This window comes from Aethalodelphis obliquidens, unplaced genomic scaffold (genome assembly GCF_003676395.1).
Source record: "Aethalodelphis obliquidens isolate GAN/ISIS:26980383/991018 unplaced genomic scaffold, ASM367639v1 scaffold18, whole genome shotgun sequence".
Taxonomy (NCBI): Eukaryota; Metazoa; Chordata; class Mammalia; order Artiodactyla; family Delphinidae; genus Aethalodelphis; species Aethalodelphis obliquidens.
Window position 1 is genome coordinate 19,068,652 of NW_020837962.1, and position 12,748 is coordinate 19,081,399.

A 12,748-nucleotide genomic window follows, 5' to 3' on the forward strand; every position below is an offset into this window, starting at 1 on the left:
ACTTCTCACCCCCTTGTGCCTCAGTTTCCTCAACTGTCAAATGGTGTGGGGATTTGAGAAAAGTGCCCAGCACACAGCAAGTGCTGGAACATGCCCTCTCACCAACACCGCGGCTGTCATCAGAACGAATGCAGCAACACTTCTGGCGGAGCCCCGGGCTCCCTGAGCCCGGCTGTGGCCAAGACGGGCTGCAGGAGGCAGGAAGTTCGGGACCTGGAAGCAGCAGGACGGCTCAGGTGTCCGGGTTCGCTCCTCGGGGGCGGGCGGGGGTGGGGGGAGGACAGCCTGAGAACTGGACGGCTCCAGCCAACCAGCAGGGGGCACAGCGTGGAGGCCAAAAGAAAAAGTCTCCTGGGGGAGTTGTGAAAACAGATTCCTGGGCCCCACTCATAAAGCCTGATCACGGGCAGAGCCTGAGAAGCTGCATTTACATCAAGGGCCCAGGGAGTGCTGACTGGGCACTGGGCAGGGGACCACATTTCAAGCAGGAAGGGGTGGCAGGAAGGGTGAGTGATGAACAGACCCGCCAATGAATGAGCGGGGCTCAGTGCAGAGCCCACGACCCCCAGCAGGCCGAGGATGGGGCAGAAATAGTGCACGTACACACCTACAGTCACACACATGCACAGAGACACAGACACATATGAACACACAGACTCGAAAGCAATGTACACTCTCACACAGATACATACAGGCACAGACACCTGCACAAATGTATGGGTCAGTGGTCTCCAGAAAAACAAAGGCAGTAGGGTGTGTGTATGTATGAAGACATTTATCACAAGGAATTGGCTCATGGGATTAAGGAGGCTAAGTCCAGACCTAGGACAGTCTGAGTCTGAGTCCGAAGGCTGGAGAAGACCGATGTCCCAGCTGGAAGATAGGCAGGCAGAGAGGATTCTTAGTTCCCGACCTTAGTTCTATTCAGGCCTTCGACTGAATGGACAAGGCCCACCACGCAGGAGGGCCGGGTGCCTTAGTAAGTTTACTGGCTCCAGCACTGATCTCCTCCAGAAACACTCCTCGTGGACACACATGGGATCATGTTTGACCAAATGTCCAGGCCCTCAGTGGCCCAGTGGACACATAAAATCAACATCACAACATATATACAAAACACACACAGACTTATACACATCTGCGTGTAAGCACATACACACCTTTCATTCACACTCAGAAAAACACACTTCCACATGTTCACATTCAGACACATGTAAAGACTGGATGCACACGCATACACATGACACATGTACACAGCGCACACATGCACACTTCCCCAGGGGCCCGTAACGCTGCTCTAACCCCAGTTCCTTCCTCCTCTCTGGGCCTCTGCTCGCCCCCAGGCCTGGGCGGTGAGGTGCACCATCACCCACATTCACAGACAACAGGGCCGAGGGCCAGAGACAGTGCAGTGACAGGCAGGTCCCGTAACCGCTCTGAGCTCCCCAACCCCCGGAACTTCTGAAAGTGGGAATGAGCCACCGCACTGAGGACATGCAGGAGTGACCGCCGGCTCCCGAGGTACTGCAGGGTCAAGGCCGTGAGCACAGGGGAAGCCCAACTCCTTGCCATGCCTGGTGGAGGGCACAGGCAGAGTGGCTGTTTACATTCACGACATCCCCAAATCCTCAGCATAACCTGAGGAACTGAGGCTTGGAGACCCCCACCCAAGGTGAGCCAGGTATTCAGAGGTAGAGCCTCAAGCCTCTTGGCTCCAGAGCTTCCACTCCTAACCGTGGGCCTGGTCTAGAGGTTGAGCAGAGCGCCGGGACCTCTAGCCCAGACACTGTTCCTCTCCTTTGCCAGCTCTGAGCCAAAAAGGTTCAAGAATCCATCACTCTTCAGCAAACGCTGTTCCTCACCCGGTTCCAGGCCTGGCGAAGTTCATCCTCTGAACTGCAGTCTGCACCCTGTTTTCCTGCTACTTCCCAGGGAAAGTCACCTAATTCACGCCAGCAGGAGGACAGTCCCCTGCAGGGGGCCAGTCAGATCCCAGAATCTAGGCCTGAGGAGCGTACCCTTTGGAGAAGGAACCCCAAGTGCGTGTGCTTCTGAAAATCCCTGCTTATTTTTCTGCTGCAACGTCTCTTCCATGTGTTTCAAGGGTAGAAAATCGCAAAAGTTTTGCTCACAGCTCTCACCTCTTCCCTCCCCTGCAAATAATCGCTGTTTGGAAACTTTTACAAAGGAAGCGGTTGAGCTTGTAGCTGCTAGATGTGGAGATGAAGAACAAGAAACCACCACCCGCACCCCAGGCAGGTGGGCGGTTCGCGGGGCGGGGCTCCCCCAGCACCTCGCTGCCGGCGCCCCTGCTCAGCACAGCCCTGCATGCAGCCATGCATCCTGCCGGCGTACTGCTGGTCGTCTGTGGCCTCGTCCTGGGTGCCACGGGGGACCCTTCGCAAGGTAAGAGGGGACCTCCCCACCGTCCAGGCGCCGTGAGCTTGACCCCCAACCCCGTTCCCAAGGCACGTTCCAGGGGACCTCACAGCAGCTGCCTTTGTGGGAAGCAAGCTTCGGCAGAGGGCGACTGGGGGGGTCTGGGGACCGGGGAAGTGCCTTCTGTCCCCCACGGCTCCAGGGTCTGCAAGTACCCAAGGGAGGCCTGCCACGGCCCCTCCACGGAGACAGCGCACAGGGTAGCAGTCAGGCCGTTTCTATTTGATGGTGCACCCTTCCTGCCTCTGCTGCTGCCCTGTGACTTGGCTCGGGGGAACCTAAGTCTTCATCCTTCCAGCCAGGCCAGAGCTGAGGGGAGGGCGAGGGGAGCCGCCACCTGTAGGCCAGGAAATGAGGCACAGAGAGGTTAGGCGACTTGCCCAGTAACACAGCCCGTGAGCACCTGCCCCATGCACACGAGGAAGCTGGTAGCCGGGGCTGAAGTGACCAGCGGGAGGTGGAGGATACAACCCCCAGGTAGCAACTGGTCTTTGCCCTCCTCCCTCTTTGAAGAGGTCTGGAGCCTGGCCAAGGGTGACCAGGTCTGGGGTGCCCAGGCAGGTGCCCAGGGGACAACCTGAACCTCTCAGTCGCTGGAGGTCACAGCCTCGGAAGTGGGTGACACCTCAGGACCATCTCAGGCACCATGAGGACGGGACATCCTGCCTCTGTCCCCTCCCCCAGCCGCGGTCTTAGCTCATACCATGAAGCCTCACAGGTCCTCTCCTCCGGGAGCTGTCTGTCCTCCTGGGCCCCCTTAGTGCCCAACCGAGGAGGCCACGCCAGGGAAGTGGCTGGATGTTCAGGCCAGGGAAGTGACTCCCTCAGAAAGCCTGAGTGAGGGGCCCGCCATCTCCACTGCACTGGGATGTAACGTTCGTGCCCTCTGTCCCGCTTTCCTAAGCTGCTTCTGCCGGCCTCATTCCCTCCCCTAACAAGCGGGGCAGGGCAGGATTGTGTGGGGAATCCTGGCCCAGGAGGTGCTGGATGCTGGCCTCCTTCCCTTGGCAGGACTGCCTCCCCTCTGCTGGGGTTTGGTGCTGGACCAAACCCTCTCCAACCCAGTCCCGCACCTGCCCCCTCGGGAGGTGGAAGACTGCCTGCCCTTGACACAGCCCTCTGGCTGGCCTGGCCCTCCCCCATCAGGCCTGCTCTCAGCCCCACAGCCCAGATGGAGGAGGGTCCAGAGTCCAAGCCACATGCAGAGGCCTTGGGACCTGGAGCCTCTCTGAACCTCAGTCTCACTGTGCATAAAATGGGTAAACCACTGCACCCCTCAGGCCCTGGAGGTGCCTGGCTGCGGTGGCCCATGGAAGGCAATGCCCCGGGCCTGGGGTGGGGGGCAGCTGCCCACCCGCACCCCTGCTCCTGAGCCTCTGCTGGCCGCAGCCCCTACGCCACACAGATCCTTTCTGCTGCCTCCAGGTGACAGGTGACGGCCCCAGCAAGGGCCTCGGGCTTGAGTGGTTTGGAGGCCCCTGTCTGGGGGTCGAGAAGAGAGAGCTCGGCCCCAGACCCGAGTCCGCCCCTCAGCCCCACGGCCTTCCTCTAAGAACAGATCCTAGAGCCTTCCGTGGTGGGAGGACAGGGGCCCCGAGTGTCGCCACCTGGGCACCTGGCTTCTCCCCACCCCTGGCGCTCAACTACGCTGACCTGACCCCGGCAGCCTCCCTCCCCAAGCCCTTCAGAACCTAGGAAATTGCTACATCGATTTCTTCAGCCACTTTTCCTTCAGTTGAAAATGGAAGCCCTTTTTCAACCTGACTCTCATCTCTCCTGGGAAGCCCTCCCAGTCGGGCTCACAGGGGCCCATCTTCCCATCACAGGCTGCCTGGCAGGGTCTGGGGTCCAGCAGCCATCGTCACCAGTGGCAGGACCCGGAGACCACCCACCACAAGGGAGGCCCACGCCGGCCTGCATCCCAGGGTGGGGGGTGGGGGGAACTGCTGCATCTCGGCGTGAGGGCCAGTGACCCACCCTCTGCGTTTTGAGGTTTCTTTTTTCCAGTGGGGACACCCATTTGCCCTCAGAGCGCCACTGCAGCCATTTCCCATATTTGATAATCATGACACTATGGCATGTCCTTTATCGACAAGATCTTCCTGCGGATGGTCTCCTGTATCCCCACCACAACCCTGTGGGGTTGGCGCCATCATCACCCCATTATACAGATGGGGACACGGAGGCTCAGGAAGGCCGAGCAGCCTTTGAGGCAGACTTGGGACTCACTCTGGGCATGTCCCAGTGGATTAAGGCGGGGGCTAACCAGCATCTTGTTTGTGCCGGGGGACACCTATGCGCTCAAAACAACGGGGCTACTCATTAGTCAGAGCCCCCAGAGCACAGCCGGGTGGGTGTGGCCCCACGGAATTAAGGGCAACCACCAGCACACTGAGTTCTGGTGTCACATGAGGGGGCGAGGCTCGGAGTGAACCTCCAGGTGGGCAGTGGACACCAGCACCCCGCTCTCTGGGCACAGCCCTCCAGGACCCCGCCCGTGACATGACAAGGGCCCCGTGATGCTGGCAGGAAAGCAGCCACCACGAGGAGACCACCGGGGACACGGTGGGGCAGCCTCCAGTGGGGGCCTCAGTGTTTGGCTCCTGGGCACCCTGGCTCCCTTCTAGGGTCCCCCCACCTCCCAGCCACACACAGGACACTCCTGAAACAGGAAGGGGTGGGAAGCCTCAGCTGCCTGAGCAGCCCCCTCTCCCTTCCACACCAGGGAGGGAGGGGCTGCGCGGCCTGAGGCACTGGACTCTCCAAAGGGCCCAGCACCCCTGGACGCACAGCCAGCGTCCCAGGCTCCAGCGCCTCCTACAGGACATCATCCCACGTCTTCATTTTTCAGAAAAGCAAGTTGAGGGATGTTTACCAAAAACATTTGCTGCTGACTCATTTTACCAGCTGTTCTTTGTCAGGAAGTTACTGTCCTCTCCTGGGACATTTGCTGCATGTTTGGTGGTAATTGGAGGGCAGACTCCATCCTCTTTAACCTGCACAGAAACAGTTAACTGTTGCCGCAACCCAAAGGGCTGCTGACCATGTCCCCCAAGCTCCAGCCCCACCTGCTCAACTGTGGATCTGCCTTGAGCCCCTCGATGTTTGTGAAGTGCCCACACACTGGTGGAGGGAACTGAGTGCCCCAACTGGTGAGGGCAAGCGCAGAGCCTGGCCACCGAAATCAGTGGGGCCGGTGTTAGTTCTGAAGAAGGGGGTGTAGGGACAGGACAGGACAGGAGCTGGAGTAGGAATCACTTATTTAGATGGAAAGTTACTTTTCAGCAAGAAACATCAGAATGTTTCCTTGACGTTTTGCTTCCCATTCTGATCACATGAGGAGAGACTCCTTGACTCCCTTGTATCAGGTTGAATCAGGGGGTGTCGAAGGGGCCTGGGGTGACTTCACAGAAACGGGTGGCCGGGAGTCCACTGGTGCAGCCTGAGCAGCCCAGGGGCCTGCAGGATCCCCAGCCGTGCTGGCTCCTGGAGCAGGTCCCAGCTGTGCCAGGGCAGGTGGGAAGGATCTGCCAGAGGCAGGTCCCGCACTGGTTCCTGCCCACGCTCTCAGTTCCAGGGCCAGCTCCACCGCCCAGGTCTGAGACAACAGGCGCTCGCATTTCCGCCCTGGGGAGTCTGCTCCGGCCCCAGGAAAGCTGGGTCTCTGCCATCCTCCCTCCAAGCCTCACGCCCCTGCACACTGCGCTCGCCCGGTGCTCTTACAACTGTGCATCCGGGGGCGGCTGGAGCCCCCGGTCAGTACCCAGCACAGCGCTGCTGTCACCCTAATCTTCCCAAGTCTCCGGCCCCCCATCTCTTGCCCAATCTCTTGCCGTCTTGAGTCATTTTTTTCAAGACCAGCTGAAGAGCTACTTCTCTCCCAAGAGCAGTAAGGGGCCCTCTTCTCTCCTTCCTGACTCAGCCCGCCCCTCACCAAGGGGTCTGCCCACCTCCCTCTTCCCAGTGCCTTTCTGGGCCAAAGCCTCCATGCCCTGCCTGGCAGGGGATGGGGGAGGGAGTCCGGTTTATTTGGAAACCTCACTTCTCTGCGCCGCCCGGCCCTCCCCCACCCCAGCGTGTGTGATGAAGAGTGTTTGTTCCTCCTCACAACCTCTCCTTCTGGTTGTCCTTTCAGTCCACGTCACCAGGCCACCACCTGCCACCAGCGTGACTCACAATCCCCCCCTGTGGCCCCCGCACCCAGCCTGAAGCTAAGGGCAGTCAGGTCTGCCTCGTGCTCTGCTCTCTGCTCCCCTGGCCCATCTCCGCGCCTTCTAACTGGTCCCCACCCCCAGCTCCCTCTTTGACAGATCACTGTCCTGCCCCCAACCTGGAGTTGCCCACAGCACCTACTGAGAAATACTTCTTGAGAGAAAAAGAGCACAGCTTTCACACCTAGGTTTAACCCGCCCTGCACTCCTTCGAGGCCTGTTTCCTCCCTGTAGATGGGACCACGGCCAGCCCGGGGGGGACCCCTTGGCGGTGGTGGGAGGGGGCTAGCTGGCTGGGGCCCAGGGCCCCCGGCTGCCTGTCTTCTTCCAGAAGGAGAGCCCCTCTTTGGGCTTATTCTGCACCAACCTTGCCCTGTGGACGTTCTGAAGAATCGCTCTGAAAATAGGTTTGACTTTTCAACTTTTTAAAATTAAAAATGGGGTTTTACTGTTTGTTTAGATAACTCTGCTGATGAAACCTCACTTAACTGAAGCCTATATTTCAGGAAATGTAGTTAAAAATAAGCCAACTTCAAGTTTCCTACAACCTCTTTGTAACTTTACCAAAATTGCTTAGGAACTGACATCACACGTTTGGCAGAGACATCATCAGAGGTTTGGCCTCACCTAGTTTCACTTCATTATTATAATCATGTTAAGTTCAAGCGAAATTAAATGTAGTACACTTTATTTAAAAAACAGGTAGCAGTGGTTACCTTTGCAACACTGAGAGTGAGCTCTAATGTTTCTGTTGTACTTTTCTGTGTTTTTCAAGTTTCCTACCAAACAAGTAAGCTTATAATCAGAAAAAGCAATATATGTAATTTGTACAAAGAAAAAATAGCCGTGGATATAGACCCACAAACACATGGGCGACTGGACCGTCCACCAGGTGGTCCTTCCCGTCTGCTGTTCAGACTATGCTGACAAGCAGAAATCAAACGGTTTTCAAAACAGAAAAACACACTGGACTTCCTGTCGTCAACAGCAGGCCAGCAGCCCTCAAAGCACCAGAGTCAGAGCCACGGGCTCAGGGCCCAGCCAGCCGACCAACCCAGCTGCCGCGTCCAGAGACCTCAGCCACGGCCCAGCCCAGTCTTTGGGGACGTCATGTGAGGGCCGGATTATGGCAAAGGAGACTCTCAGAGACGTTGGGGACAAAGCTTCGTGGGGGAAGAGCGACAACCTCACCTGCTGGGAAGCTCTCATGGGGGTGGAGCAGGCCTCCCAGCTGAGGGGGCCTCACAGAGCCATCCAGAGCTCCATCTCGACCCAGGGACCCAGCTGGGGCCCACCTGCCAGGAGGGGTCCCGCTTGGGTGGGCAGTGCCAGCCCCCCTTACAAAGAGGCTGTCATGAGCGCCAGCGGCTCACCCCCAGGGTCATGGGCCCTCTGCAGATTCTACCCAGACCAGACCCACGCCTCCTCTGCCCACTGCCAGAGCCCCCTCCACCACTCCACCCAACTGGAGAGGAGACCCCTCAGCGAGGCCGCATAGGGCCGGCTCTGGCCGTCCTGGTTCCCGCACCCGGTGGGGGTCTCGTGTGCCCACTGCCACAGAAGATGTCCAGTTCTAAGGAGGGCTCTGTGCAGACCTCAGGCGGCGGACGGTGGAACCAGCCTCCTCCGAAAACCTCGCTCTGGGCTGAAGGGCTCACTGACACCCTGGCAAGACCTCCCCACTGAGTTGAGCTGAGCTGGCATCCACCATGTCTCACCCTCTGCTGTGACCCACGTACAGGCCGGCCCCCAGAAGAGGTCCCAGCGTTCTGGACTGACCCTGGCCGAGGCTCCTGGACACAGCTGCACACAGGCCATCCTGCCAGGTGCCTGGGTCCCGGCCCAGCAAGGCCACTGACCCTGACCCCAACCCCCAGCTGAGGTGAAGGTCCTCAGCTGGGGGGCCCTGTCTCCAGTGGGACACCCCCGTCCAGCCCCTGAGGAACAAAACCCCCAAGCACTGCCGACCTCACACCACTGTTTTCCTCCCATGAGTCGAGACTTCTTCACAACCAGGGAACTGTGTGTCCTCAATACAGCGGGGTCCACACCCAGCACCCTGGGTCTGCAGTCCCAGCGAGTACCCCATGAGGAGGGGACCCGGGCAGCACTGACCCCTCCTTTCCACATGCAACACCCAGAAGCTCGTCCACGAGTCTCTACTTCCTGTGGCTCCAGCGGGTCCACCACGTGCTGACCCCACCCCCACTGAATGCACCACAGGTGCTCCCCAAGGTCACGGCCAAGGGAGGCAGAGTGACCTTCCAGGGCAGCGCAGGGCAGTGGACCCTCCACACCGGCCAGGACGCAGCTGATCCCCGATGCAGGCCGTGCACGAGGCGCGGACCCCACTCTCCATGCGACTCAGTGAAAGAAAACAGCTGAGCTGGCCCCAGGGGGTGGGTCAGCTCCGAGTCACTTCTGGCACAAGATGATTTCAGGAAAATCTGGGGAATTCTTAGAAAAGAGAAGTAATCTACAACCCTAAACCCTCTTCCCATTCTCCCTCCCCTCAATTTAGATTTTAATATAAAAGTAGTCCGTGACCACTGCAGCAAAACTGAGAAACATAAATTTGAAATCGAGTCACCCCTGAGCCACCAACTAGAAAAGCCACCACCCACCTGCTGCCCAAACACCCCAAAGGAGGCAACACACGGGTGCCGCGGGGACCTGGCAGCTGGGCGGATTCGGTCGAGAGTGCTGGGGGCGGAGGACGGCCTTCGAGCACTTCCCCTCGGCCACTTGGTGGGGACAAGCGGAGGGGTCGAAGCCAGAGGGCGGCCTCATAGGCCAGGGCCGACTTCTCGGAACACCAGGGCTCATCCTGACAGAGGCTCCAGGCCTGAGGGTGGGCAGGGGTGTCCAGGCTCCTGTAACTGTTGGAAACAACCTGGGTTCTGAAAGGACAGAACCCAGGGACACATGCGGGCAGGGACAGGACGGGACCACATCTCATCCACCTCTGCGCCGCCCACCGCACTGGCCCTCGGCTGAGGATGGGGCGACCACAGGGATGGAGGGCAGACGCACCGGGGGGCGAGACATGGGCGGGCTGGCAGGGTACACGGCGTGGGAGGGGAGAACAGGCCGGGTGGGCGGGTGGGCCGGGTACCACACTGGGAGCAGAGGCGGGAGGCATGATCCCTGGACCAAGGACCACACCCCCCCCGCCAGTTAACGTTCTTGTCTGGTTCTGCTTCTCGTCCAGATTTTTGTTCCCAGATCCTTAACTCAAGTGTGAAGCCAGGATTTCCCAAGACTATCAAGACCAACGACCCGGACGTCCTCAGGGCAGCCAGACACAGCGCTGAGAGCTTCAACAACTGCAGCAACGACGCCTTCCTGTTCCGGGAGTCACACATCAGCAGAGCCCTCGTCCAGGTGGGGTCTGGGCTCAGGACTGCCCAAGGCGGCCAGAACCGGACCGGGGCCACCAGAGTCAGGCACCGAGGCCGGCGCCATCTCTCACTGCACCAGGCTCCTCCCGGGCAGCACACAGGGAGGAGGGCGGGCGAGGGCGGCTACCACGGGCCACAAGCTGCCCCACCACCCACCTTCAGGGCTGCCTGCCTGCCGGGCTGCCCGCAGGCCACTGCTCCACGACCCCAAAGCACTTGCGGCCACGTCCCCCAACCACTGCCCCGTCCCTGCAGGAGTGTCACACCCTGTGAGGTCCCCACGCTTCTCAGCGGCCCCATACGAGCAGCCTAGTGGTCCCCCTCCCACGGGGACACCACAAGGCAGCCAGGCCTGGCTCGTCCTGGGTCCCGAGAACACAGGTCAATGAGGGTACAGGACACAGTCAGTGACAGGACGCAGCCACTCTCGAAAAGCAGGGGCCCGGTGCAGCCGGTCAGCAAGCTTCGCAGTCACTGACCAGGGAGCTGGCCTTGGGGAGAGAGACCCACAGCCCCGAGAATGTGTGCTGCCCGACACCACCCCACATGCTGACTCACGATAATGGTCACCCCTGGGTACAGGATTGGGGGGGTGACTCTATTATCTCTCTTCTCTTTGGTAACCGCAAACTCTCAGGGCGGGATGCTGTCCCTATCCTGGAGGGTGGTCTGCATGGGTATAAGTAGCCAATGTCAGGACTCCAGGGGCCCAGACCCGGGGACTGGGGTCTTCAGCCTCCACCGTCTGCAGGAGCGCATGCCCAAGCCTGGGGGGAGGGAAGTGGGCCCCCAGCTCACCCCATCTCTCACCATGTCCTAGACCCAGTGACCCAGGCCCGCCCTCTATCCCCTCAGATAGTGAAGGGCCTGAAGTTCATGCTGGACCTGGACATCAGCAGAACCAGCTGCAAGAAGACCAGGCACTCGAGCCTGGACGACTGCAGCTTCCAGACCAACCGCACCCTGAAGCAGGTAAGAGGGCTCTGGCCTCCCCACCGCTCACCACCCCCCAGCCAGCTCCGCAGCCTCGGAAATCACCCTCGGCACTGCTCTACCTGCGAGGGTCCTGACCCCACCCCTGAGCAGCGCCCACGTCCACCCCCGACACGGGAGAGCGAGAGGCAGCCCCCCAGGACTTCCCAAACGACACCCCTCCTCGCTCCCACAGACACACCTCCAGGGAGTAAACACTGCAGGTTTGGGGGTGGGAGGAGAGCAAAAGAAAACTTGTACATAATTGAGAAATTTTATATACACACACGGGGAGAGCAGATGTGGCAAAATCTGGTAATTTGTAAATACATGTGTTGAGTATATATTTTTGAATTATTCTTTCAACTTTTCTGTAGGTTTGAAGTTTTTCAAAATAAAGTCAGGGCAGGGAGTGAATTCTTCAGTAAAGAGAACACACATGCACATGCGTGGGCGCACACACAGACACGTGAGCACACAAGCACACACGTGTACACACACACACACACACACACACACACACACACACACACACACACACCCCCGCCTGAGGCAGTGGCACTGGGAACCCACCTCTGCGGCGGGTGAGGTTACCCTGGCGGGGTGGGAAGCCTCCGTGAAGGGGGGACTCTCAGGTCACCCTCATTTCAGACGCTCAGCTGCTACTCTGAAGTCTGGGTCATCCCCTGGCTCCAGAGCTTCAAGGTGCCCGTCCTCCGCTGTCACTGACTCCCGCCTCCCAGCTCCATCCCTGCTGTTGCGGGCCCTGGGAAACAGCACCTCCTGAGAGCAGAATGGCAGACGGCTGCATTGAACACATCAAGCCTCCTCCAAACTTAACTAGTCTCCCCGACGCTGTGCACCTAGATTCAGGGTCTGCACAGACAGGGCGAGTCCTCCAGTGGGGATTACACGGGTTCTCGACCCCGAGGGGCCCCTCCCACCTCACTGCCCTGAGATCCCAGGCCCTCGAGGAAAGCCCAGAGGGCCATCTTTCCATCTGAATAACTGTCCCTGCACTGGGCAGGGACTAGGCATCAGTGATGTCTTGGGTGAATAGTTAGGAATAAACCTGAATAAAGAACTGATCACCTTGAAGCAATGCCTGCTGCTTGACCTGCTAAGGGGAGAACGGGGAAGTCAGGAGGCCCCCTTCCCTCCACAAAGCCCTGGGGGGCCTCGCCACTGAACCGTACTGAAGACCAAAGCCCCAAGGCCCCCCACCTCCAGCTGCGCTGTCCTCTGCACATCCCACCCCCACGTTCTCTGCTGCCTGAGGCTCGGCAGCTGCGCCTGGGCAGGTAGGTGGGCAGGGACGGAGCAGATCCCACGGCTCGGCCCGGACAGGGAGGCAGGGTGGGGGACCTGCTGGGCGGGGGCACCGCCGTGGGTGGGAAGGCGGGAAGGCCTTCGCAGTGGAGGCGGCACAAGGCTGGGCCAAGCGGGAGCAGGGGACCCAGACGCCTGCACCGTGAGCCCGGGCGTCCTCGTCCAACTACGGATTAGTGCAAAACGTGCTGTCACCTTTAAAAGAACGACTCGGTAATTCACAGGAAACAGAAAATGTGCATTAAATTCGGCGACTTAGCTCGCTGTCATAAACGTGACAAACGCGAACCCCCAAGTGAAGTTCCTCTGGCTCCTGCGGCGATGAAAGTCACGATAATTCCACAGCTGCCTCCATTTCTGCGGCCACTAATTCAGGGGCAGTGGCGGCCACTGTGC

At 59.4% G+C, this 12,748-nt stretch overlaps 1 protein-coding gene across 1 annotated transcript; it reads left to right on the plus strand.

The window, feature by feature from the left end:
* Positions 1–2,275: 2,275 nt before the first annotated feature.
* CST7 (cystatin F) lies at positions 2,276–12,121 on the plus strand. Its single transcript, XM_027118116.1, has 4 exons — positions 2,276–2,406; positions 9,862–10,034; positions 10,907–11,023; positions 11,675–12,121. The coding sequence occupies exons 1-4, from the start codon at positions 2,337–2,339 to the stop codon at positions 11,750–11,752; spliced, it is 438 nt and encodes a 145-aa protein (XP_026973917.1). The 5' UTR covers positions 2,276–2,336; the 3' UTR covers positions 11,753–12,121.
* Positions 12,122–12,748: the final 627 nt, after the last annotated feature.

What these genes read in the sequence shown, in the direction of transcription:
- CST7 (XM_027118116.1), top strand. Translation starts at nt 2,337, where the DNA reads ATGCATCCTGCCGGCGTACTGCTGGTCGTCTGTGGCCTCGTCCTGGGT. An exon ending in CACGGGGGACCCTTCGCAAG is followed by an intron (nt 2,407 to 9,861) that starts GTAAGAGGGGAC and finishes CTTCTCGTCCAG; the next exon opens with ATTTTTGTTCCCAGATCCTT. An exon ending in TCAGCAGAGCCCTCGTCCAG is followed by an intron (nt 10,035 to 10,906) that starts GTGGGGTCTGGG and finishes CTATCCCCTCAG; the next exon opens with ATAGTGAAGGGCCTGAAGTT.